This window comes from Hypomesus transpacificus, chromosome 15 (genome assembly GCF_021917145.1).
Source record: "Hypomesus transpacificus isolate Combined female chromosome 15, fHypTra1, whole genome shotgun sequence".
Lineage (NCBI taxonomy): Eukaryota > Metazoa > Chordata > Actinopteri > Osmeriformes > Osmeridae > Hypomesus > Hypomesus transpacificus.
The window spans coordinates 4768538-4795054 of NC_061074.1; the positions used below are offsets into that span (position 1 = coordinate 4768538).

At 43.3% G+C, this 26517-nt stretch overlaps 3 protein-coding genes across 6 annotated transcripts in view; 1 reads left to right on the top strand and 2 right to left on the bottom strand.

The window, feature by feature from the left end:
• Positions 1–18579, bottom strand: part of myo18ab (myosin XVIIIAb) — an 84219-nt gene extending 65640 nt beyond the window's left edge. For all 4 annotated transcript variants that reach the window (XM_047036268.1, XM_047036267.1, XM_047036266.1 and 1 more), the window contains exons 1-2: positions 18485–18579; positions 15454–16642 (exon numbers count right to left, since the gene is read on the bottom strand). In XM_047036268.1, the coding sequence (XP_046892224.1) occupies positions 15454–16485 (1032 nt within the window). In that variant the 5' untranslated portion in view covers positions 16486–16642; positions 18485–18579. The remainder of the gene's footprint in view (positions 1–15453; positions 16643–18484) is intronic.
• Positions 18580–18974: 395 nt separating this feature from the next.
• LOC124478109 (phospholipid scramblase 2-like) lies at positions 18975–21733 on the top strand. The gene is made up of 2 exons (XM_047036246.1): positions 18975–19012; positions 19996–21733. The coding sequence occupies exon 2, from the start codon at positions 20080–20082 to the stop codon at positions 20818–20820; it is 741 nt and encodes a 246-aa protein (XP_046892202.1). The 5' UTR covers positions 18975–19012; positions 19996–20079; the 3' UTR covers positions 20821–21733.
• On the bottom strand, positions 20976–26517 carry LOC124478108 (galectin-9-like). The gene is made up of 8 exons (XM_047036245.1): positions 26339–26517; positions 26015–26103; positions 25388–25595; positions 24568–24687; positions 24114–24329; positions 23241–23329; positions 22844–23000; positions 20976–22704 (listed from the first exon to the last, which is right to left on the bottom strand). The coding sequence occupies exons 1-8, from the start codon at positions 26372–26374 to the stop codon at positions 22558–22560; spliced, it is 1062 nt and encodes a 353-aa protein (XP_046892201.1). The 5' UTR covers positions 26375–26517; the 3' UTR covers positions 20976–22557.

Below are 26517 nucleotides of genomic sequence, written 5' to 3' on the forward strand. Positions count from 1 at the left end.
GAGGGAGAAGCGAGAGAGAAGAAAGAGAGAGGGGGATAGAGGGAAAGAGTGGGACAAAGACAGTGATATAAAGAGAAAGAGAGAGGGAGATAGAGTGCAAATAGGACAGAGGAAGACAAAGAGTGAGAGATATTGGTGGTGTCTTTCCCTCAGCTGGCTACGAAGCATGCTAACCCCTGAAAAAGGCTAATAATCATGAGAGACAACGTAAGTGAATGTTATCTCCAACTGAAGATACATGGCCTATTTCAGACATCAGAAACCTTTTTCCGCCCTTTGACTACTCAGCACTCCACAGTTCAGTGTAATACAGTTAGGATGCAGAACTAATGGCTACTTTTGCCTATCACCGTGGTGAGACCACTTAGCTTACATTTAGCCCACCAAAATCCTCATGGTCCCTTGTTGAATTAGATATAGTCGCAGATAGACCCAATGTTCAAGACCTAAGCCAGTATTAAAGAGGCATACAGTTATAATGCTGGGACAGACAGAGATGTAGAGGCATGTACTGCACAAGAAACGGTAATTTGACAAAATATCTAGTAATATATACTTTTATAGCGCATTTAGAATGTACAGTAAAGTTTTAAACATTACAAATCTGTATACTGTAGTGAATTGTGAATACACCGAGCATGTGAAGTGTGCCATGATGTGGGAGGCAGACAGTGGATGTCAGGGGAGACCCCAGGGCATGGAGAGGGAACGTGCTTGAGCGAGCCCCACCATGTTGCCTCGCTGCTCTATGGTGGCAGATCTGGGTCAGTGTTACAAAAACAGCCCCTCTGCTACGCAAACACATCCACAGTATGGGATTAAACACACACCAGACTAACAATCTTTCATTGGTAGAGAAGAGAAGGAGATCTATATGCATATATTTTATACACACTCCTCTTCTTACACTCTGTGCAATTTCTCCCCAGTGGATCAATAAAGTACGACTTTGCTATGTTGAAAGAAGTTAAAGGTCATATCACAACGTGATTAAAAAGTCAAACCCTAACACTAACCGAGTTGATCAATGGATCTTCAGATGGCAAAGCTACTATAATTCCATCCACTTAGTTTACAAGCTTAAATTTAAATAAAATGTGCCTGCCCAATATCCAGTCCTTGATCATTTGCTGCACTTACTAGGACCACTATTTTGGAGACACTTGTTGTGATCAATGTAAACGTAATGCACCTGATTTAAAGAATTGTCTCTTATTCTGAATATGCCAGGTTGTCAAAAAGACACCAACAAGGAGGGCTGGAAAACACAAAACCAGACTTTGAATATTTGAGTGTGAGGTCTGATGGGCCAGACAGGCAGGAAGGCAGACACAGGAACACACACACACACACAGATATAGACACACACAGACAGAGGGAGGGCAACAAATAGCTGCCCTGTCAAAGTTGACACCCTCCAGACCTTCCTCTCACTGCGTATCTTAATCATGTCTAAGTAACAAAAGAAACTAAATGTAACTGTGAAATGAAAAAAGCCATCTCAGATTCAGATTCATACTCCACGCTAGCAAACACAACAGCCAGCAACAAATACAACTTTGTGAACTGCTGAAGATTTGCTGAAAGAATGCTTTAATGTTAAATTACATTTAGTACAGTAATATTGACGGGTGCCCAGTGACAGTTGGTGACAGTTTGAGACAGTTGATAATGGCTAACAGCTGAAATTGATACAGGTCTTATCAGCGAAGCACTGTAGTCTCCCAGCTGGTCCTCTTCTCTTTCCTGTGTCTCAATCAAACACCAAACCAGCCCTATATCCAGGGCAACAAGCGCTGCTTGTTTCTTTAGCAGGCTAATTCTATCTAGCTGCTATAATCTCTGTGGAATGCATTGGTGAACACGGACGCTTTTCTACACAGCCCCAGGGATTTGGTCCTAGTCTCTGACCTTATATGGTGGGTGAACGGATGATGGGTCAGAGGAGCCAATGGGAGCTTGTACAGTATGGTCAGACCTGTGTGTTGGTCAATACAATCTACAATACCAGGGGTGTTATGGTGGATGCTTACTGATTGATTGATTTAATCACGGGTTGGGGTAGATGGTGCCTGCAGATATTCTAATTTGTACGGCTAGCTGTGAACACTGTATATTGCATGACCATTACAACTGTGTCACTTATCAGCCAAGATCGCCCACCAGCCTCACAAACAGGTATTCAGATAACAGTTTTGTGAGCAGACAAACCTTCGTCTACGTCTGAAAGATGTTTTTTCTCTGGTCTTGGTCTACTGGAGATAAGTAAATGTGTAGATGTCAGGAGTCAGATGGCTGAGCGGTTAGGGAATCAGGCTAGTAATCAGAAGGTTGATGGTTTGATTCCTGGCTGTGCCAACCAAATAACATTGTGTCCGTAGGCAAGGCAATTCACCCTACTTGCCTCGAGGGAATGTTCCTGTACTTACTGTAGGTTGCTCTGGATAAGAGCGTCAGCTAAATGTAAATGTTGAGTTCAGTCTACGTATTAATTCTCCCAGTGCAGTACCTTCTAACAAAGTGTTACCTTTAAGGCTCTGACTGGTCCATAAAAAAAGTTTACAAATGAAAGAAACATCCTTAGCACAAGCCACTTTTCTGCACATGATGTTTATGATTCTCAGGAATGCACACACAGTCCCATGATTCTGGTTGGAGGCCATTTAGACAGCTGAGTTATAACTGCTTATAGCTATTAATAGCTTAGCTGGAAGGCTTCTCATGTCTCCCGTAATGGAGAAGCCGATGACTTGATTGATTGTTATGGTTTGTCCGGCAGAACGTGTGTACTTGAGTACAGAGGTTACTGGTTTGTTTAACTTAGCAGTGCAATATTGCACAAGGATATGGAGAGGAAATGAGAGATAGGGTAAAGGCACACACACACACACAGGGTATCTCAACATCCCAGTGGTAGATCTGACCTCAAAATGCTGTCAGAAAGGCCCCAAAGATGAGGGAACACAAACCCACACACACACACACTCACACACACACCCCTGCAGTAATGCCTTCACACACACTACATGGCAAAATAAACCATGACGTGAGTACAGGTCCCCACCCTGTACAGTTATTGCTTCCAAATACCAAACCGTTTTTGATAATGGCTTTTAGGGCATGGCACATTGTGACACAGAGAACATACAAACAGTAGTTTTTAATTATCGTTCCAGCCCCCCCAAAATTGTTTCTTCTCACAACAAGAGTGTGTTTTGCCCACATGGAAGCAGTACGTAACAGGTACTTGCACTGAGAAGCCTTGGCTCAGGCAACTTTGTGTGTGTGTGTGAGTGTGTCAACATTACCGGACTGATGGTATCCACTGAAAGAAAAACCAGTGGCGCGCTCCCTGGACCTGCTCCTGCAGCATCAGGAGGGCCTCCTTGGTTATAGCAGTTACCAAATAAACAACGCAGGGCCGAAGTTTGTTGCTTTTAAAACTGTGGGGGGTTCACTCCAGTCGAGCGCTTTGCAGGGGCCAGCTGGCCCATGTACCTTTGAGGTGTATTTGGTCTCTTCAAGGGAGTTCTAGAGGGGGGCGAGTGTGTGCGTGTGTGTGTGTGTGTACGTGCAAGGTAAATACAAGAACGGGGCCCGTTACTTCCATGCTACAGGGGAAGTGACAGTCAGTTCCTGTGACTTCTAAACCTTCCAGCTTCATTATCCCAAAGAGACCCATGAAAACAGGAAGAGGACGAGCCAGTCACCCCTGGAGCCCTGAATAGCAAGAGATGGCCGCTTCCTGTCTTAAATTACATGGTAATTGGCTGGGGTACACCAAAAAGGTCGAGAACCATCTTAATCATCCTATCATTCTTGTTTTTAATAGTGTCATGCTGTGACAATCTTTAGCTGTTGAAAACCATCCAACACAAAGCCTTCCCACGAAGCAGCCAATGATTTGATTGAATCTAACTAACTCTCCGGTCGGTTTGAGCGACGTAATCCGCTACAGATCACATTCCAGATGGAGACACAAGAAGTGTGTATCCATGGAAATCGTTCAGAGGCAAGCCGCTCCTATGGAGATGACAGCAGACTCTTGCTGTTGTGCTGTGTCATGCTCGCTGAATGGAGAAAGGGGAGATGCTAGCTAGCAAGAGCTAGCCATGTGCTGCATAGTGAGGCGCCTACTGAGAAGCACTTTATTGGCAGCATCAGAAGATGAGGACAACAGACAGGCAACCACACCGTAGCTGCAAAAGAGCCTGAGCTTTGACAGTTGGAGATTAAGCATTCAAAATGTCTACTTCTGCCTCTGTCTTTATGCTTTGTCATCTCGTCCTTGTTTTCCACCCCTTACTCTGTTCTGGTCTATTTCAACTTCTGCTCATATCCCTCCGTCTAAGATTAAACCCAATTAGGCCCATCCATTTTTCTTTGTCTGCGATTCCACCTGCTCATCTCTCTCTCCCTCCTCTGTCTACTCTTGGCTAGCTTCTCCATTATTCAGCCTGCCGGCAGCGCCGCTGTAAATTATTCAGAGGAAGGCGAGGGGATAACACGCACACACAGAGGGCACACAGCTGCACTGTCGGACACTCGGCCAATGATGAAGTCAGAGGGAGGCTTCCTGGCAACCCACAGGAAAAAAAAACACATGGCACACCAGAAAGTGGCTTGCAAGGCCATTGTGCCAGGGTATAAAAATAAATTCCACCAAACAAACCAGCTTAAGGAGCCGTTATTGGTAATGGGGTGGTGAGATGAGTTTGACTGTAAATAGGCTATTTCAATTGTTTTCCCTCTCCCTCTTCCTACTTTCCATCCATTGGCATGTGGGAAGAGGCTGTTTTCCAATGTATCAGAATATCGTGAACTACCATGGATGCATGGTTGTTGCTATATATTACAAAAAGGCAGGAGGGATTGTATGGCAACAGCATATTGGAAGTAGCTATGAATGGTGAAAGTCTGCAAGGTGGTTAGAAGGAGCCTTAGCAACATCTGATGTTTTTTTGACATTTTGTTTGGGGTTTAATTTTCTCTGCTAGACGCATGTTGTTATGGAAACTAAATTGCTGTCAACCTCCACCTTCCCTCCCGAAAAAGCACTACAGTACAACCGCTAAGTCAGCTCCTCTGTCAGGGGCTTTCTCCGTGAGCAGAGGCTGTGGTGCAGCAGGAGGGTACAGTGCCAAACCTCACTGGTGGTTAGGAACGCAAAAAAAAGGTAAAAATGCTGGAGAATGAATGGCATGTGTGGGTGGACAAGCGGATAAACACACAGACAGTCCGGTTACAGGCCTCCCTCCCCCCCCTCTCCCTCCCCCCCCTCTCCCCCCTCTCCCCCCCCCCCCCGTCCAGACCTCAGGCCTCACCAAGGCAGTACTGTGTTTGCTTTAGAGCTGCCTCCTCCATCTCTGGTTGCTTCCAGTACCCAGAGAGCTGCATTTAAGAGCATGCCTGCTCCAGACACGTTCCTTACAGTGTTTTGAGTGCCACACTGCTGCAAATTGTGACTTTGGGTTTTTAGACAAGTCACGAAAGCAGCAATTACAGAGTCAAGTACAGTTCAAACTACAGTTGGAATGGAATGTAGGTAGATGTCAACTCAGATAACAGTGGAGAAAACCTTTTAGTGTAGGGGTTCCAACTGGATTCTCTACAAACTGAATAGGACTACTGTACCATGTTGACAAAAAATGAGTGTTGCATTGATCAAACTGCTTTGCGTGCACTATACTGCTACTGTCACAGCAGTCAAACATTACCCGACTACATCCTGATCCCAGAACATTTCAGTCAAGATCACTCGACATAAATCACAACCTCATTGAGGAGAGAAGACAGATCTAGGACAGACACATAGGCATCAGCTATGTGATCTTCATGCCTGTTTTTATTAAAGCAAGTCTCAAAGACAGGTCAGAGGCTGGCAATGGGGGAACAGCAAATCTGCTCCAGGATGCGGATCAGTGCGCCATAAAACAACCAGCACCTACCCTGAGACCTGCACAGTCATGGTAGCAGCAGTCTGCAAATTCCACTTAACCGCAGCCAGGAGGATGGCCAAGTCAAGTCATGTCTGTAACGTCTTGTGTATTAATGAGTTGTCACAGGCATGCATGAAGAAATGCAAGGCGAGGTGTCTTCGTCATAGGTAATAATTGAGATGATTCATGTTGTGTGATAGTACTTTTGCAATGGCAATTATCTTTCGGTCACCAAGCCTCACTGGAAAGTAGAACACATATTTGAACTGTGGAAGAGGAGAGTAACGTCTGTCTGCATACACCTCAGAATGCTAAGCTGTTAAAGTAGACCAGCGCAGGTCTTGCTGTTACCTGTAAGGCTGCTAGCTGTGTCTGTCCAAACACAGCCCCTGTTAATCCAGACCCTATAATCCCTTGCTGTGAAAAACCCTGGATTATCTCCCAGCATGGCATCACATTGAGGGTGAGCAGAACATCTGTCAGAGCCTTGAAGTAGCTAGTTATGCTGGGTTATGAAGAGGGAGGGGGGGGAGATTATTTGAAGTGGGGGTTGGGGTAATCCTCTTGAGTGGTACATTTAACACTAGGCTCTTATCCGCTTTAGGGTGGATGGTTTGTAGATGATGTTTGCGGTTCTGTCAGTCCATTGTCGGAGTACCGGTTCCTCTGTGTGTGGGTGTGTGTGACAGAGAATGAGGGCTACACTAACTGACTTTCCTATTACTCAATCCATCCCTATCACATTCCTATCGCCAGTTCTGTCTATGCCAGGGCATGGGTCTGCAAGCCCTCACACACCCCCAGGACAAAAGAGCATTTCAGAACCAGATCATTGCTTCATGTGATCTGAACTGGCATGAGTTACTCTGCTGAACAGATACCACTGATTCACAACACAAATCTCCCATAGGCTTCTCATTTGTTTCCAGGATGAAGGAGTGATTAGAGCTTTGTGGTAAGGTCTCTACCTCTTCTTTTGCAAATTCCACTTATTGCTGCCATTGGGTTGTTTCAGACATTCTAACTGCGATGCATTCAAATGACCAGCAAACAACAACAACTCAGAGTTTAAAGTAAAATCATCCCAGAATCTCACAGATCTTTGGCTGACATTATTCTACGTTTGAATGTTTCAGATGTTCCTCAGATACTATTACAAATACAAGAGACAGTACGAGGAAGATGGACAAAAAAGAAAAATGGATGGATGAAGAAAAGAAAAGGGGACAGACACTTTTTTCCACTGGGATATTCAGTGGGGGAATTACAAGAGCCAAATGTCAACATGCTTAATCTGTAACAGCAACGAATGTACAGCTAGAGTGTAACAATATGCGGACGCATCAGGAATCGGAGGAATCCAGCCTTAATACCCCACCCCAACCACAATCTCTATATATGGGACCACGCTGAGTTGGGGGGAAATTCAACCCAATTCCGCCCGGAGACAAAAAGCATTCCATTCTTTTACTCAAGAGTTTTTTATTTCCAGGAACGAAGGCAATGTTAATTTGAGTTACAAAATGTGTTTGTTAGACTTAAAACAAATCAGGCTTGTCTGGTAGGGGAGTGTGAGTCATGCCATCTGTGTGGGGCAGGAGGTCCAATGTGGGTACAATACACATGTACACACACACGGCCATCTCTCGCATATTTAAAAAAAAACGAGAGGCAACCATGTGTCATCCATCACGGCAACCCATCTTTCTTTTTCCCTCCCATGGCTTTTGTCTTCATTCCCTTTTCTGGCGTATTTTCCTCTATCTGTCTCTCCCTCACTGCCCCCCCATCACATGTCCCTCTCTCCCACACTTTTGGAGAACTAAAGTAGCAGTCTGTGGGCCTAACCCTCCCATGCACGAAAGAGGGGAATGCCACAAGCACTGAGAAGTCTTTCTGTGTCTGCCTGGAATGAAGGCCTTGTCCTGTGGAGAAGAGGGGGAATTGGGTAGACACATGCGACACATTGGCAAATATTCATGACCCCCGTGGGGGTCTTAAAGGGGGCACTGTAACGCCTCTCTCTCGGGTATGAGGAATCAGACTGGAGCAGGAAGCCTGAGTAAATCAGAAGGTCTAGAGGATAAAACTGGGGGTGATAGACAAAGGTCTCTGACAAAGCCCATGGTCAAAATCCAGGGTTGCTTTGGGTAGACACCAACTACTGTCAGTCAAAAAGGGAAAGCAGATCTTAAATGATCACATTTTTCATTAGTCATTAGTGTTACGACACACCATGGGGGTAATAACGATGGAGGAGATGGAAAATGTGTTTGTGTTGGAAAGAGAGAGAGAGTACAGGAGCATGCGCACAATTGTGAGGAGGGGGCTTGAAGAGACAGGATGGGCAGGGTCTGATTGCAGCCGGCCAGTCGCCCCCCCCAAGAGGAGCAAGGAGCAACATTTTCTCATGACACTGATGAAAGGTCTATCCTGACAGGAAGTGGCGTGGAACTAAGGAGTCTAGAGGCCACTGGGGCATTGCCTGCTGCTCTCGGCCCTTGCTCCGCAGCAGGGATTCTGCCCCTTCTTCCTTCTCATGCTTCCCTTCTGATTAGGGACTCCATGAGTGAAAAACCAGGTGCCACAAAAACACTAGAAAATAAAGTAGACAGTCGCTTGGCACTGGACAGCTAGCAGTCTGAGAATCCAAGAAGGAGTGAGGGTGGCTGAAGGAAAGACTTGAAACAACGATAAGAAAATCTATTTTAAGACAGTTTGTTTCACTGCCTCTTAAGGAAGGTGGCAGAGCTGTCTGTATGTTCACAGGACATCCCCCTTGTGATTACCCACAGGAGGTTACACAATCCATTACAATGCACTGTTAAACAAGCCAGGAGTATGGCTACTGCCGACATTGATGCAAGTCCAAGGTTCAACCCAAAAATGCATAAGGTTAAATATGTGTTAAGTTGACTCTGTAACAAGATATCTGTAACCTTGGCAGTAAAAAAACTAGACATCAAACAGCCTCCCTTCTTTGCAATTACTCATTCTCTTCCCTGCATTCCTTCTCCCCCTCCTTTTCGTAGCATCCTCCAGGGACATGGGTCAGGAAGTGCCATGTTTGTTCCAAAGCAAATTCCATAAATACCAAAGTGGAATGTCAAGGGAGGAGTCCCGTTTCTCCCGCTTCCTCCGTTGACCAGTCACTCACTGCAGGAGCGAGGGCTCTGTTCACGAGGATGGGGAGAAAAAACACTAACATTTCACAGTTTTACTTTAACTAAGATACCTTTCAATGTCAATTATTCTTTCCTGTTGTGAATAATATTGGCCGATATTATTTAGTACATCCCCCAGAAGCATGTAGGGTAAAACCTGACATATTGACACCTGTCAGAAGTCCAAGTCAATACAGCACAGAGTACTAAGTAAATCAATCTAGCTGCCAGTTTTTCTGTGGCCGCCCTATCCTGTACAGGCTCTATTGCTTCCCCTGTCACACGTTCAACTGTGCTACACACCCTGTGCTACTACACACACAGCGATAAAAATCCAGGGGACTTTATTTGCACTCGTGTAAGAGAGGAAGTTGTAAGGTGACCTGATTCTGATATGGGCCCAGGATTTTGGCATGGAGCCAGAGAGACGGTTGCCATGCCCGATGAGGTAACCCACTGCCACGGATCTATGGTACCATTCAACCTTTTCACCCTGCTGGTTAAGAGAGGGAATGCAGAGCCACGTGTGCAACAGGTTAAATGTTTAGGCATTTGACAGGGGGCCTAGCCTTCCTGTTAGCTATGAAGAGAGTCAGCGCAATTGCAAATCTATGTATGTATCAATATACATTCAAATAAGCAATAATGGAAGCACACTATTGGAGAGAAGATACACAGGACAAAACATTTCCAAAGCTAGCAAGGTCAGCTTGATGCTGACATGGTACCAGACAGATTTCATAACCTTAAGACATCTTGTTCAGCATCATGGTCATTCTAGATCAGTATTTCACTTTAGTTCCTCACACAGAAACAGAAGCCAGTGAAGAACTGGCACTGGTGTTTAGAGGGAGAAAACACTCTACGCCCCTCTCTTCTCTTCTTACCAGGGAAGAGGGTTGTCCCTGTCACATATACTTCAATAAATCCTGTCAAAGTCTAGGCTTTTTAAAGCATTTCCTTGATAGATCAAGAGGAAGGACAAGAGATATAGTGTACATAACAAGCTTTTATCTGTAGAAGCCATGAAAAGCCAGTTGGTCCAAGCTAATACGGACACATTAATAGCATTGTATAGCAGAGAGCTAGGTCCTGTGTCCCAGGAGCTGCTACAGAGAAAGGGGAATGGGTATAGTTCTGCAGTTGATCGTTTAACATTAGCATAGCATCTGAAATTATCAAATGCACCAAATCACTCCCAGACAATTCAGAACTGATGCCAAGGCAGCAGGAAATACCAGAACCAACTGCCAGAGAAGACGAGGGGCAAAGAGAGAGAAAGAGAGCAAGCAAGTGAATAACTGGTCAACTAAAAGGGAAACCCATGTTTCCCTTTTTTTGCTGTGTCCAGCAAACACAAATATCTCAAATAAGACCTGTCAAATTGGCATACCTGGTACAAAATATCTATGTATAGTGCAATTTGACAGTTATTTTCACTGTTAATGACACACTGTTTGTTTCAATAGTGGAGCTGACATGCATGGCATGACTGATATTGCAATTTGGCCCTAGATACCCCCACAGGCTACAGCTACACAAACATCAATTCAGGATCAACAAAACCAGTCAGGTTACTAATATTGATTACAGCGCAAGCTAATCACTACTTGCTTGTGCTAGTAACTGTTAATATGCGCACTAATTTAAAAGAAAATCCTCAACAATGTTACTCTGCAATGTTTGATGAAATAAGTTATAGATGCAACTTGCAGTCACACAAAAAACAGGTCCTGTTCAGTTTTTTCCCTTTAAAAGCCCAGCAGAAAAGCCCTTGAGCTACAGTAACAGTGGAATGTGGTGGTAAATTCCCAGCAGGCTTTTTGCTGTGGGTCAACGACAAGGCATGCTGTAGTGAGTGGTGGTGATACAGCCTAAAGACAACTGTGTGTGTGAGTGTGAGAGAGAGAGTTGAGTTGTGCTTACTGGTCTCTAGGCCAACCATTAACTTCACACAAGCTGGTCAAAAAGCTTCACCAGGCCTTAGCCGTTAAGAGCCAGACACACATCGCTGGTGTTGTTTGTACCAGTTAGAGCGAGGTGGCTTTCTCCTGGCCCTGGCAGGCTTGATGTGGTGTGCTGTCCAGTTTCAGACTTTTGAACAAAGGAGGGTTGGCAACAATACATCTTGTCTGTGAGTGGGTGAGAGCACAATACAGCACTGTGTTTTCAATACAATAAAGAGAATGATCTGTAATCAGATCCAAGTTGTCAATGTGCTAATTTATGACATAACCTAACCAAAGCAACAAGGCTGGGGAGGCTGGGGAATGGGGGGGGGGCTTCAACGTCCATGCAAACTCAGCCTGCAAAAATCCCAACCATGGATAATGATTGGACGTTTGGCTATCACTTCTTTGTCATTGGGTGGGGTGGCGGGGAAAGGGGGGGTCCAAAGACCAGGAGTTCCAGTGCAACATCCTCCCTGCAAAGCACTCAGACTTCCTGCTGCACCTAAACATCTGTGTATGTGTGTGTTTATGTGTGTTGCCCGCGTCTGGCACACAGCTGTGTAGAATGGGGAACCCATATAATAGAAAAGATCTTTATCAACCCAGCCTTTTTGAACCCATGCACAAAGTATATTAGAAATGTCAGAATGTACCATACCATGTACCATGTACCATGTACCAAATATGCCGAAACCTACGATTTGTATTTATTTATACCTGTATTTGAAATCCTATCTGTGGAGCATCCTTTACAATGCTACAATTCACTCCATCTCTGCATCATCACAACAAGGCAGCCTAGAGGCGTCCCTCAGCAGCATTCCACTGACTTGTGCATTAGCGCCCACCCATATGGACTCAGCTGGAGCACTCCACACAGGGGATATCATACCTGAGTCCAGCGAGGACTATTAAAACACCGGGGCCTCAACTATATACCCACAATGGTGCTTTAAAGTCACAACACAGGCATCTAACGGTTGGCTGGGGGGAAACAGCAGTCATACAGCTATTAAACTAATGTGCATCATAAAACTCAGACATAAACAATTCCCTCATAAAGAAAATTGAGGAAAAACTTTTGTTGGATCACCCAGTTGCTTTGGACAACGTGCTAGAACAATTCACACTGAGTCAGTGTATTGGGTTACCAATTTTTGTGTGTGAGACGTTTTGGGAGAATCTGCTGAGTTGGAAAAACAGGCTGTCTGGCATGGTGCTTGACATCAGGCTAGGTGCAGCACAGTAGATGCATGAGGATTTGGGTTAAACCCAGCAGAAGCCTGGGGGGTCTGTACAGGACAGTAAGGCTTCTGAGTGCCAACTTGGTTCTGTTAAGGTGCATACTGAAGGTGTCCATTCTTGCTTCTATATGACCTGTGACCTAATGTAAAAAACGCCTGGATAGATGCAACTTACCTAGTGAAATGCCTTTCTTGCATGAATGGACTTGGCAGGTGTAGCCTACATGGTGATTTGGCACAGCTTGACAAGGCGATAGCTTTACATTTTGCAACAATTTATTAGATGCGACGTGCCACTGAAAGTTTTTCAGGGTGGACCCTTAGCAGACCAAAATAGATGTAATATTTGTTTATTTGAGTAAGCAGTGCTTAATCTTGTCTCTACATCTCACTGCTCGTCAACGGAAATCCTGTCCACATGTACTTGTGACTGGAAATATGGGGTCTTTCCGTCCGTCTGGGTCATTTTTGTCACTGTTATCATTGTGTCTGTGTGTTTTCATTTGTGTGTCAGACCACACTGACCTATCCACCTGCGTATGACCCCTGCCATCCTCACACATTCCTTAGCAATAGAAAAGGAGCATTTTTACATGCTGCAGTTGGAATGATTTTTTTTGTTATTAAAAGACCTTCCAAAACCTAAAATAGAACCGCCTATATAGAATTCCCTTTCAAGAGCAGAGGAGATCTGGATCTGAGCTCTAGCCTTAACTATACAATGTAAACGATTAACCAGAAGGCCAGCCCAAATACTGGACCCCACAACATCATTAATGCCTAAGTATCAAGCATGAAATGTAAACCTAATGCTGTAGTTCTGCATCTATAGTGGCCGCCAGCTGCCCTTGTCATTGTGAAGCGTGCCTCCTGGCAGGAATCTGTGCGTTGCTCCTTTTCAACCCTTTGTCAGAACTGAGAAATGACCGGGCTGCTGGTTCTCTTTATTGCAGCGGACAACCAAGCTGTTGACATTTGTTTTACTGGACAATAGAGGTTGAGACAGGCCTCCTGCTTAGTATGGACGCATAAATCAGTAACACACACAAAGATGTACAAATAACACACTGTGTGTGTGTGTGTGTGCTGCATGTCAAGTTGTGTACTCAGTAGTGAACCAACACCACATCCACGCCTGGACAAAGACCCTCCAGCTTCCATTTCCTGTGTGTGTTATGGAAATTGCTAGGCCACTCAGTACAGTAAATCTGGTCTCTTATCCACCATGACTCAAGGATGGACCAACTGAAAGTCTGTGAGTGAGTGTGTGTGTGTGTGTGTGGTGGGGGTTTCCAATTGCTCTCCCAAAATGTATACTTTCTCTGTATCTCTTTAGGAAAAATATGCAGTCTCAACTGTCCAATTCCAGATGAACTCAAATGTGGTATGGAGGGGAGGTTTCAGAGTGCCTTTCATTATGACTTGTGTGTCACAAGGGCCAACTGAGACAAACAAACAAACAAACTACAGAGGAACAGAGAGGCAAAATGAAAGGCAAGGATGACGACTGTGTTGAAGAGACCTGGAGGAGGGGGGGGGGGGGGGGGGGGCAGCTAGAGAAGGCGAAGGGGAGAGGAGAGAGGAAATGAGAGAGGAGGAAAGCATGGGAGTGCTAAAAGAGAGGGAGGGATAGAAAAGGACAGCCAGTGTGACCACAGCAACTAAAAGACAGAATTAGTAAAAGTTTCAACAGATGATGGTTCTTTTAGATAACATGTTGTGCCAGTTCTATGATTTGGGTACATGTCGGTCAGTGGCTGTAGTTCGAACTCTGCTTTGGGCTTCGGCTGTAGTGCGGCACAGAAAGGGCGCACGTCCAGTACAAGCACAAAGGAGGGAGGCTGTCTTTGTTTATTGGTAAATCCCAAAATAGTACAATGCAGAAAATTCCAGAGTGACGAAGAATGGGAGGGCTAAGGGGTTTAAGGTGCTACCATGTCACCAGTTTGTGAAAAAAGCATATTTTGAGGTCCAAACAGACATATTTTCTGTCCTTAAAATCTACAGCTCATGGAGCTGACCTGTAATAAAGGCTGTATATCAGCTATCATCATAAAGAAAGTCCCTCACAGTCTCCTATAAGATGTTGTCATCTACCCATCTGCATTCCATGACAATTTTCCTGAGTTTGATCAAATGCAACAAGTCAGTTGGGAGGTAAACTAAATCATGGACAAATAAACTCACAAAAATGTTTTATAAAAGGTCTGTCCATCCTATGTATAATTTAATTCAAATGTGACGGAGTCATTAAGAGGTTGCAGATCTTGCTGAAAGCTCAGTCAGTGGACTGTAATGCGATATTCAGGGAATGATGTTCTGTCTTATTTATTTCAACAACATCTTATCTGTGTGAAAAAGACAAACAAATGCAAGGCCACTTCCAAAACAGTGGCTTGTTTCCTAAAACACACCCTTTATTTATCAGTTTGCACAAGAGTGCAAAAAAAACACACACACACACAGCCGCACACATGCACACACACACACTCCAAACCGCCAGAATACCCTTATCTGAGCAGGAAGCAGGGCATTAAATATAAGATAAGCTTAAACAGCTTCCGATATCAACCAGGGCACAAACCTGGCACTGACACTTAACTTCCTGGCTCTCCAGCATCTGGATGCATCAAAGTGACATTTCCCACCTACTGCCAAGACGCACACAGGAAAGCATGGGTGAAACATAAACATTACAGAGTGTAAAAAGAGAATGATGAAACATGGAAAGCCTCATAAAACAGCTCATAGTCCATTAGAGCACAGAAGGTCACTGTATTTTCTTTACAGTAAATACCTTGGGTCAAGATACTTTTTTTGCAATTCCGAAGCCCATTGAAGTGACTAACTGTTCTGTGGACAGAGTGTGAGTTATTATACAGACACCAAAGGCTGAGATTCCTGCAAGAGGTTTAATAAAGGGAGAAATGTATGTTAGAGACAACCAAAAGTAAGTGAGCTTGAATCAACAGTTCTGGTCGATCCTGAAACCTCTTTAGCATAATTGCCACATCAACATTATATGTAGGACGTTTTTGATTAGCAGAACCACCTACACAAGAATGTGTCTTCTTGACAGGGACCCCGGTGATGAAAGTGTGCATGGGATGCAGATTATCACTTTAAGGACCTGAGGTAAGTGGAATAAACTTACATGTCGGGCCTCCCTACGCAGGCCCTCAGTGTTCCTCAACCAGCAGCGGCTCAGCTCACTCAGCTCCAGGATCGGCTGCACCTTCAGTCTCACGGTATCCCCAGACTGACGGATCATCTCCACAATCTCATCCCGACTCTTATTCTCCACATTACGGTGGTTGATCTCCACCAGACGATCCCCGGGGACCAGGCCTAGAGCCAGGTCCTTGGTCCCCGCACCAGGCTCAGCAAAGTGGACCACGCGCCGGTAAACCCCGCCGTCAGCTCCACGATCCAGCATGGTGGTTCGGCGCAGAGAGAAGCCAAAGTCACCAGTGTTACGCCGTTGGAGTTCCAGCTCCCTGGTTTCTGGTGCAGTCGGCGGGACGACAGCTGGAAGCCGGAGGTTCGCAGGGAAGGTCTTGTCCACAACCTCTGGGATACGGACCTTTTTGGCGGGGGCTGCCACTGGCTGTTGTTGAAGGCTGTGCTTGCGTTGAGGGTCAAAGACTTTGTCCTCCACCTGTGGGGAAGGAGCTGCAGAGTTTTGGCCCGAGGGTGTGGAGCCTTCGGATGGACTCTCCTCCTTACTCCTCTGGGAGAAAGAAAAGCGCTTCATGATCTGGCCCATCTGCGAGTTCTGCTTGGCCAGTGAGCCATAGTGGGCCACGCGATCACGCACCGAACCGTGGTGGCCGTCTGGACCAACTTCGCCCTTCAGGTCGTCGGTGGAGCTGGCCGCACTAAGCTGGTCGGCATCCAACACCATGCTGCTGCGATTGCTCAGGCCGTCAGACTCTATGTCAGTGAGACTAAGCTCATGGCTGCTGGCTACCTTGATAGGAATGGGGTTTGAGATCTCCAGCTTGTTCTTGGAGTCCCGCTTGGCTTCTCTCTTGAGGTTGAAGAAGCCGCGGCGCATGCTCATCTCCTCCAAGCTGCGCAGCTCAGCAGCTGACATGCGCTCCTTCTTGTCTTTCTTGTCCTTCTTCTCTGTCTTCTCCTTCCTGCTTCCATCCCTCTCTTTGTCCTTTTTGATCAGGTTGAACATGATGGTGGTGCAATGCTCCACTCAGTGTAGCCCACCAGTTTGGCTTTTATATCCTCACACCAAAGGGATTTTTCCATACAGAGACAGAGATCCAGTTTTTGGGTGCAGTCTTTTTTCAATCCAATGAAGGAGTTATGCTGCCACTTCTTTGAACGCCCTGGGTACAGAAACAGTACATTTACACAATCAAGATATCTGGCATGGTGACACAATAAGAAGCACTTGTAATAGTAATCATAATATAATGAATCCTTCCAATGTTTATGAATGGGAGAGCAGAATAAACTAACATAGAAAAATACTAAATAAACACCACTATCATTACTCAAGCCCCTCAGCATACCAAGCAATGCATTAGTAAGACAACATAGAAAATATATTGCATATCACAACTGTGGAAACACTTAAATGAGCATTGGAAAACAATAAAACATTCCTGGCTCCAATTTAGAGCTGTGCATTGTCAAAACCTCAAAGGTCTGTGCAGATTGATGGCCACAGAGCTAAAACAGACATTATAGAAGCATAAAAGGGCAGATAGACCAAATCCCTAAAACCTGCAAGTCCTTTTCTACCACAGCAGAACTACTCAAACACCACCCCCACTACCTCCACAGGATAGCAAAGCACCCCAAATAACCATACACCCAACAATTATAGCTGAGTGGTGAATGATTTTCTGTCGCTCACATTCAATAGTAGTAGGCTACCCTTGGTATCGGCCAATTCAATATTAACAAAGAAAGACAAAATGGTGCTGCCTCAGTCAAGAGTCTCAGTCCATGGCATATGAAAAGTCAGTAATTCCACGTGAAGTAGTGTACTGACAAACTTCTGAACGTGTTTTAAAATTTGAATTCCAAATGGACTAAGAGTATAGCTAGAGAGAGTATTTAGTGAAAAGTAAAAATGGACTCTAGTAGCCCTGTGTCAAAAATCAAGCTTTCAAATTAATTTGGTCCCAACCAGTAGAGACACCACAGCATTTTATCAATCTCCATCAGTACGGGGCCAGGTTCATCCACACCACATGAAGGCAGAAAGCCAGGCCTTTTAAGGACCAACCTTTTTAGAGTTTAGACTCCATAGCAATATGATCCAGAATAAATTGTTTCTTGCCACTACTGATTTGTGGTTCATCTTTCTAAAATGTACTGAAAAACATAGTCCAACTGTCTAGGTGTTACACAGCTGCATACTTGACTACTTGAACTTGCAGTCTGAATTTGCTTGACATTTCAAAGGTTATTTGAGCATATTATTAACCATTCCATGATCACAGTTGATGGTCACTGGGATGTTATGGCCCTGAATATTTGCAATCAACTGGTACAAAGTGAAGAGAGCACAGCCGCATGTTAACTGTTGCCAATGTTTTCATTAAGTACCGTTGGCGAAAGGGAGAGATGCTAGTAGGCTATAGCCTGTGTAGAAAAGTAGTTTTAATCATTACAAGATAGGTGTCTATTTATTTAGCTAAAACGTCTAATTGCACACATGTTATACGAGTAATTGTAAATTGGGCTTCCTAAATTTCTACAGATTCTTTCCAACCACTGTGGACTGGGTAGGGGACAGGGACAAAAAAAGAAAAGACAGCCATCTAGCATGCTAGCTTTTTATCAGAGGTTGAATGAGAACTGACCTACTACTCTCTAGCTATTTACATCACTGCAGTGTGTACGTAGAATTGCAGTGAAAAAAATGCTTCTGGATTGCAAAGCTACAAAGGTCTCGGTGTCGTACAGTAGACTAGCTAGTAGCAAGCCAGGTGACCAGGCAAACCTCTGTTCTTTGTAAATCGTAGGTCGCTAGCCAACTAGCTAGCTTGTTAGCTCAAATCTGATTTGGGATTGGTGATTTTCCAGTGTCTGCTAAATGGTTAGTGGGGTAGCTAACTAAATCGCATGATAAGCAACCACTCAAAATGTTCCCGTACACATGCATCATTAAGTCCTCTAGCAAAATCTGTATATTTGTGAGATGATGGAATGCTTACCGTTTTCAGTGACCCTCTGTGCTGTTTCTGACACACCGGTGGGGTTTTGTTTTAGAGCTGTGATGGGTGCAGCTTGCGCTATGAGAAAAACCATAGAAAGCAGCTGCGCTGACTGTGTGATTAGCTGGCGAGTCTCTCGTCACTAGGATCTATCGAAGTTAGTAGAACGCTGCTTCCTGCTGGCCAAATCCATCTATTGCAGATGCTGGCCTATTCAATTTACTGTTTGCTTCAATAGGCTACATTATACCGGTTTACAGATTAAGATAAATAATTAGTTTTAAGCTTTTTTTTTTTTATGATGGTCGAAATAATTAACCGATGAGCTAAAACCACTGGTTAGTGTATAGACTAGCATATTAGATGCCTACCCTGCATAGGTTAGAAAAGTTTAATGAATGTATGTAGCTTTGGAAGCCCTAGCCTACACGTGAGCACATGCGTAGCCTAGTTACATCGTCAGCAACAAATGTGAGGCTCTTAAAAAGCCTTGACATCAGTAAGTGAATCGAAGCCAGAAATCAAAAGGTGAGTCGCTGTAATAACAAATGTGGCTATTTGAACAGAAGACAATTAGGATGATAATTATTTTGTAACCTGTAGGCTACATTGTTTGGCTATCTAATTTAATAGAACCGTATTCCTTCAATTGAATTCCGTTGTAAAGGGATTACATTAATTCAAATGACTGCACAACTCCGCTTAGGCTATGTACAAACAAGGTGTTTTGTGACGTAGGCTAGACGATGCTGTTTGAAGAACAGTAGACAGATGATGTACTAACCTAATAGGTGTAGGCTAGGCTATAAACTGTAAAATACTGGAATAAACCTTTTAGTGCAGAGTTAGGGTTGGTCACTCAGGTCGTTTGGATTTAATTTATTTTGAGGCTTTTCACAAACTCACCACACAAAACGTTTTATCTGTAGTGCTAATTGTCTTTTTTTTTATCACGGTAAGATATAGGCTTGTTCTAATAAAATTACCATTTGGATTAGCCTATATACAATTTTGTTCAACCTTTAAGAAGGTTGAGGCTAATTGGAGCTATAATAATAATAATAACAATAACGCATCCTACTTTCGAATCTCCGAGTTTTTTTATTTTTACAAATGTGTTTATTCCAGAATTCCAGTTTTCATGCCGGCTATGTAGGCTAGGTCTACTGTACAGTGGACACCTTGCAAAATGCATACGGATCAGTTAGGCCTGTAGGCTAATTATGAACTTGTCCGGCTCCAAATTATAGTCTAAACTTATTTAGCAACTGGGGTGCGTTACATTATAAAATATTCAAAGGCAAGCTTTTTCTATCAATATCGTTCTCCAATATCGTTCTCCTTCTAGTTTAGCCAACAGGCTATGAATACATGCAATGATAATACCTCAGTTGTCTGTTAACATGACACTTTTCCTTGTGTTTAGCCGATGATTTATTTATTATTTGTGGAATACGCCTTTCACCCTTTCTTCGTCTTTTGTCATCCAAATTGTTTTAAAATTGTTGCAGTAGCTCAAGGCCCATTGCCTGCTGGGACTAACAACACCTCAGTGCAACTTTCTTGGACCTCGAACTCCAGTTTACTCTGTAGAGATGCACCCTGGTCAAAATGAAATCAATCCTGTGCCTCCTCAGGTACCTGTGATTATGCCTGCCCCTTACAGACCCCCAAATTGCCCAACTGGTCTTGAATACCTGACTCAGGTAGACCAGCTTCTGATCCATCAGAATGTTCACATTGCTGAAATTGTTCTCAACTTGGAAACTCACAATTCTTACACTGTAAAGAACAGTGTAGGACAACAGGTGTTTGCAGTGGCAGAAGAGAATGACTGTTGCACACTAATGTTCTGCGGCCCGGACAGACCTTTCACCCTTCATCTCAAGGACAATCTTGGACAGGAAGTGGTGACAGTCACACGTCCCCTGAATTGCAGCCTTTGCTGCTTCCCTTGCTGCTTACAAGAGCTGGAGGAACAGAGCCCTCCTGGTTGTCCTATAGGGTACATAATACAGGAATGTCATGTTTATCTGCCTAAATTCATCATACTGAACGAGAGGAGGGAGCCCCAGCTTCGGATCCAAGGACCGCTTATGGCCTGCAGCTGGTGGGGAGACATCAACTTTGAGGTGAAGTCCCTGGATGAGTCAGTGGTGGTTGGACAGATAAGCAAGCAGTGGACTGGATGTATACAGGAAGCTTTCACTGACACAGACAATTTTGGAATCTCTTTTCCCATGGATCTGGACGTCAAGGTCAAAGCTTCTCTGCTTGGTGCCTGCTTTCTCATCGATTTCATGTTTTTTGAGAAACAGAAGGGATCAAATGATTAGGGGACTGATGTATTTGTCCACTAAATATTTAAATGTGTTGTTTTTAGTTTAGGGTTAGTTGTTTTTCATTCATTTATTTAGTCTATATGGATTTTTTTGTGTGTTTGTATTTTGTATTGTGTTATGACCGTCCTGTTAAATGCATTCAAAGGTTATTACACCTTATTTTTTGTGTTTATTGTAAAAAGGTTTTACAAAGTGTAAATTAAGACAATTACAATGCAATGAATATGCTTAAGCCTTAAAATCGATTACAATTAAAACATTTAAATAACAAGAAGTGTTTGATGCAATATTGAGTCACATTTTTTGTTAATATTTTTGTTATGTTTTTCCAGCATGCATAGATTAATATTGCAGAAGATTAGGAAATAGATCAAGCAGGGGCGAATCTAGGTTCCCACTTTTGGGGGGTAAAACCTATAATTTTTCCTGTGACCCAGAAAAACTGGCTAATGAAACTTTTGTAGGGCTAGATTCGCCCATGAGATCAGGCATACTCCGCCCTCAAGTGTAATTAGCCTGCCTCTAAAAGAACAATGGGCTCACATGTTTCTATCATGGACCTTCCTACAGGAAAAAGAAAGCGCAATTTTAAATTTAGCAACGTGAATTAAGTAACAGCAAACCTGAACATATTACAGGGCAGAACATTTACATGCATTCATTTAGCAGACGCTTTTATCAAAAGCGACTTCCAAGAGAGAGCTTTACAAAAATGCATAGGTCAATGATCATAAAAGACGAGATAGCCCCAAAAACATTGCGGGTAACCAAAACATGAAGCATACAAACATGAAGAACATCCACACCCTCTGAAAAAAATTTGCCTGTCTTCGCCTTGCTCGGATCACTGCTGCCATTGAATAAGGTAAATTTGTACACACGGGAAAACGCGCTCCTGGTTTACACCTGCTTTTAAGAGGCGGAGAATTTCCCCCGCAGAGTAGAGGCGCGCTCTTACTGGCAGACTTTGTAAATACCGCAGAATATATAATTAGGCGCACTTTACACGTATCCTCCTACCTTTTTGGGTGGAACTTCCACTTTCCCCATGACCCTCCCACTTTCCCCATGACCCTCCCACTTTCTCCATGATCCTCCCACTTTCTCCATGATCCTCCCACTTTCTCCATGATCCTCCCACTTTCTCCATGATCCTCCCACTTTCCCCATGACCCTCACACTTTCCCCATGACCCTCACACTTTCCCCATGACCCTCCCACAAACGCATATTGAAAGCAAAACTTGCCTGTTCTCACTCATGTGGCAGGCAATCTGCAATTTTACCCAAGTGCGCCCTGTTTGTAAATAGCCCGTATCGGTTAAGTCAGTCTTTGCAACAGTTAACGTCTGGAAACAGGCGCAAACGGCTTCATAAATCTATCCCTGAGTGCCTATGACTGCAAATCAGTGCCGGATGTAAGGTATGGCAAGGAAAAAAAAAAAAAAACGTTTTTATCCAAAGCGACTTCCAAGAGAGAGCTTTACAAAAGTGCATAGGTCACTGATCATAACAACAAGATAGCCCAAACATTCGGGGTAGCCAAAACATCAAGCATGCTTTGTAAAAAAACAAATAAGTCCCAAAGGGAAGAACCATAAGAGCATGTAGTTAAACAAGTTACAATTAAACAACATGAACCTCAATCTTCCCATGGAAAACTATTATTTGCACATTACAGAACATTTTTTATTTTAGCCCTTTCTGCCTGGCAACCAACCACAGGTAGAAATTAAAACATAACATAGGTCAAAGTGACATCTCCGCATACTTCTAGAACATCAATCTGTTGGAGATGGGGGTGACGATATATGTAGGTGTTAGTCTGATTCCCATTGACTATAATCCTGAAGAACTGAGCCTCACAAGAAATCATCACCTGAAAAGACAAAGCAAGCCATATCATGCAATGTTACATTATTTTTAAAAGCCCATATCATGCAATGTTACATTATTTTTAAAAGCCTAAGTAAATCTTGCACTGTAAATATATCCCTTTTATGAGTGTGGGTAGGTACCGTGAAGGGCTGGCCTCTGTGGAAAGGCATCCCTCCACATCTCTCCTCTTTTCCATATTGGTCTCTCAGCTTGCTGTTACACACCACAACATTGTCATCGAAACGGGGATTATAGTGCAGCGCAATGCCTGTGTTAAAGCTCAGGTTAATGTGGAACCTAGGTAAACAAAGGCAGAGTTCATATCAAAAACATGTACAGTTACATGTCATCTACCATGAAACCTTTTTCAAGCGATCACTAACAAGAGTATGTTCACTTCTTTGCAATGACATGTAACAGTTTATTCAGATCAATTTCTTACATTCAAACATCCATACGACTTGTTGCAGTACTATATATTGCATAAAACTAGACATACATTTCTACAATGTATTATTTAAATCAAGCAAGACAGACCTTTTGGCATTAGAGCTAGCTATTCCCTGGATATTGATAGTCCGGCCAGGATGAAGTCCACCATTAATGATGGTCTTGTATGGGACAACCTGAATCCAAATGGAACAACAGTGAGTGACTGTCCTGTGTGATGATAGTTAAAGACTAAGTTAACACCAAAACCTCTTTTCAGAGTTAAAACATACCTGGCTAAATACATCAAACCTCAGTTCACCAAACACATCAATCAAACAATTCTTTGGAGAAGGGTTATTTTGTGTAATTTATGATAAATCCTAGATCTTTTTGCCCCTACTGATGAAAATCTTTAGTATAATTTGTGATGTAGGGTTCCGATTCGGGGGACCGTTTTCTCATCAGAGGGATGTGTTGTGTACAATAATTGGTTGTGTTCATGTTGTTACATCTGACACGCCCTAATTCCCATTTGGTCTCCCTAATCTGCCGCATCTCCTAGCGTAGCTCTGTAAGTGGAGACAGGTGTGCAGGACTGTGCTGATCCCACAAGCTGCATCCTGTTCCAATTAACACCTCCGTAAGTACCCAGTCCTATCACTGACTCTGTGTTTTTTTAGTCTGTGTTTTCTAGCCTCTTGTGAGCCTTGTCTTAAACTCTAAGTTCTTCTGTCACAGTTCCGTCCTCTCTGTTTCTGGTCCCTGTCTCCAGTCCCCTAGCCTTGGTCTCTGGTCCCTGTCTGTAAAGATGTATGCTTACATGGTTCAGTAAATATTACATTATTAAACCAATACCTGAGTCAAGGTTTTGGTGCTTACACTACTAGAGTCAAGTTATAATCTGTTATAATTTTCTCCTCCTGCAAACATTTCCATATGAAAATGATTGGTAGTTTTCATAGAACAATATCAATTTACATATCCTTGTTGTGCTGGAAATCCTGGTTGAGGAGGGAATCCTGGGTGAGGGGGGAATCCTGGTTGGGCAGGATAACCTGGTTGGGCAGGATAACCTGGTAGGGCAGGAAAACCTGGTTGGGCAGGAAAACCTGGCATGACAGGAAATCCTGGCTGGGCAGGAAATCCTGGCTGGGCAGGAAATCCAGGAAATGCTGGTTGTGGAGGGAAGTAGGGCTACGGTAAAAAAGAAAAAAAGATAAGATCATTCTAAACCTTCATTCCAAGGCTTTCTGCTTCATCAGGATTGTCCTGTATTTTCTTACAGATGGCAGTATAAACTATGAAGCAGTGCATTTAAAATCATGTTAAATAGTACTAGTACTGATATCAACTACTTACTAACCGAGAGTGAGGTCATGCCGGAAAATATCAAGTTAGTAAGTAGTCAATATTTATCAATGCTATAACTCACTGCAGGGTTTTGGAAGGCAATAGAGGTCACTTCCACATTCCCCCCAACTGAAATGGTGTCCACTGCATTGAAGGGGATGCGATGCCGGTAATCCATGATATGGCATCCATTGGCATTCAACTAAGGTAAGAGAGGAAGACCATGAGTCCAACATTGGCCTGAGGACAGTGAACGAGTCATCTATCCCTTGTGCTATTTGTAAGCATTCAGCATCTCCCCATTACTTTTTGTTTATATATGCATATATTTATATTTTCATAGCTTAAATTACAGTATATTAGTTACTTCCTTGCATTCAGCCTTTTTTGTTTAGTTGCTAGCTCTCTAAATGTTTCTTTGGAGGAAAAAAATACAAAAAATACAAAAAATGTATATACGAATGTATACATTATTGCATTATTACAATGCAAGTGTCATTTTACATGCAAAAAGTGCATCTTAAAACACTGCATTATTGAAAAAAATATTATTGAAGCTAAGTAGTCTTGGAAGGGGGGGGGGGGGGGGCTTTAAGGGCAAGGTTAGCTTTGAAAGCCAGTGGTCACTAACAGGAAAACTGTAAATGAAGGAGTTGTGTGGAAACCTTTGTCCTTTGATGGGAGACCAGCATGGGGCTAAAGTTGAGATTTCTACAGAAGGCTACTGTTTAAATGCCACAATTACTTTTATTTAACAAGAGCTACAAAATGAAACCCTCCAAACTGGATATAAGATAATCATTGGGTCACCAAGGGGGTTTACACTTGCCAGAGAAGACTACAGCCATTCTGGTAAAAAAAAAAAAGGAAGTAGTCATAAAGGGGAAATGGAAAACTGTAACCTTGTATGAATCACGTTGGACTGTAATAATTAAGGTGAAACTGGAACCAGGGGTGAAAGGTGAGTTCTGCTTCCGCTCTTCCTTCCCCCATGAGGACAGCTGGAAAGTGTTGGTGACAATGTATCCAGGGCAGCTGTCATACCGAGGGTTAAAATGAAGGGCAATGTCTGCCCCTGATCTAGAACCACACTGTAAATTGACATGGAACCTGGGATAGAAAGAAGCAAACGGATACACACAATAAGAGAGAGAGGCATTGGAAGCCTATGCCACATGCCTTCAGACTATTTAACCATGTGATTCTGTACGCCTGCCCCATGATGACTCACATAACGGGAAACGACTGTTGAACTTTTTTTGTTGTCTTTCTTTGTCTTTTACTAAATCGAAAATGCACGTATAGGCTACATTGTAGTCTACATCGGTTTTCAAGTCAACAGCAAAGCCTATTTTCGCCCTCTTATCTCGGATCGAGACATTCTAACTACAGGTCTAGTAGACGAAAAACTTACTACAAAGTGCACTGTTACTAGCCTACTTGTTCTACTGTGATTTTCAATGAACAAGAGTATCCCGAGTAGCCCAACCTAATAGACTTTAGTAAGCACCACCAAATTCGACATTTACCTCTCAGCCCTAGGCGAAATTCGACCACTAACAGTTATGGTTTTCCCTTCTTGCAAGCCACCTTGGACGGAGCCAGCGAATGGAATGCTCTAAAAAAAATGGATGATCATTTCAAAGGACAATAATAATGATATGAATTGCAATAAACAATTGACTACATAGCGTTTACACATACATCCGTAAACCAGATCGACTGAAGTTCAAGCTTATTGAGATGCTACAAAGTTTCAAGATTGCGTAAACAATTAGATTGAGGTTTAATCGAGGGCTGCAAACGTGATCAGCCATATGATATCATTTTAAAGGTATGAAATATTTTCTTACCGGGTTGTAAAACGGTTCCTGGTTATAAAATGCCATTTCACTTAATGTCGGTTCAAGTCGTCAACACTAAAATGAAGATTGGAAAATTAATGCTGTATACTGATGGTTTAATGTACCCTTTTCTGTGGTCAGCGCTCGAGATGAATTGCACAACGACTTACTTTCTGTTTTGTTTTTTT

Bases quoted from the DNA above. Each gene is read 5' to 3' on its own strand.
- LOC124478109 (XM_047036246.1), top strand. From the start codon at position 20,080: ATGCACCCTGGTCAAAATGAAATCAATCCTGTGCCTCCTCAGGTACCT.
- LOC124478108 (XM_047036245.1), bottom strand. From the start codon at position 26,374: ATGGCATTTTATAACCAGGAACCGTTTTACAACCCG. The intron at 24,688-25,387 runs GTTACAGTTTTC...CTCTTACCTTAG, and splicing joins TCCAACGTGATTCATACAAG to TTGAATGCCAATGGATGCCA. The intron at 23,330-24,113 runs GTAAATTGATAT...ATTTGGATTCAG, and splicing joins TTCCAGCACAACAAGGATAT to GTTGTCCCATACAAGACCAT.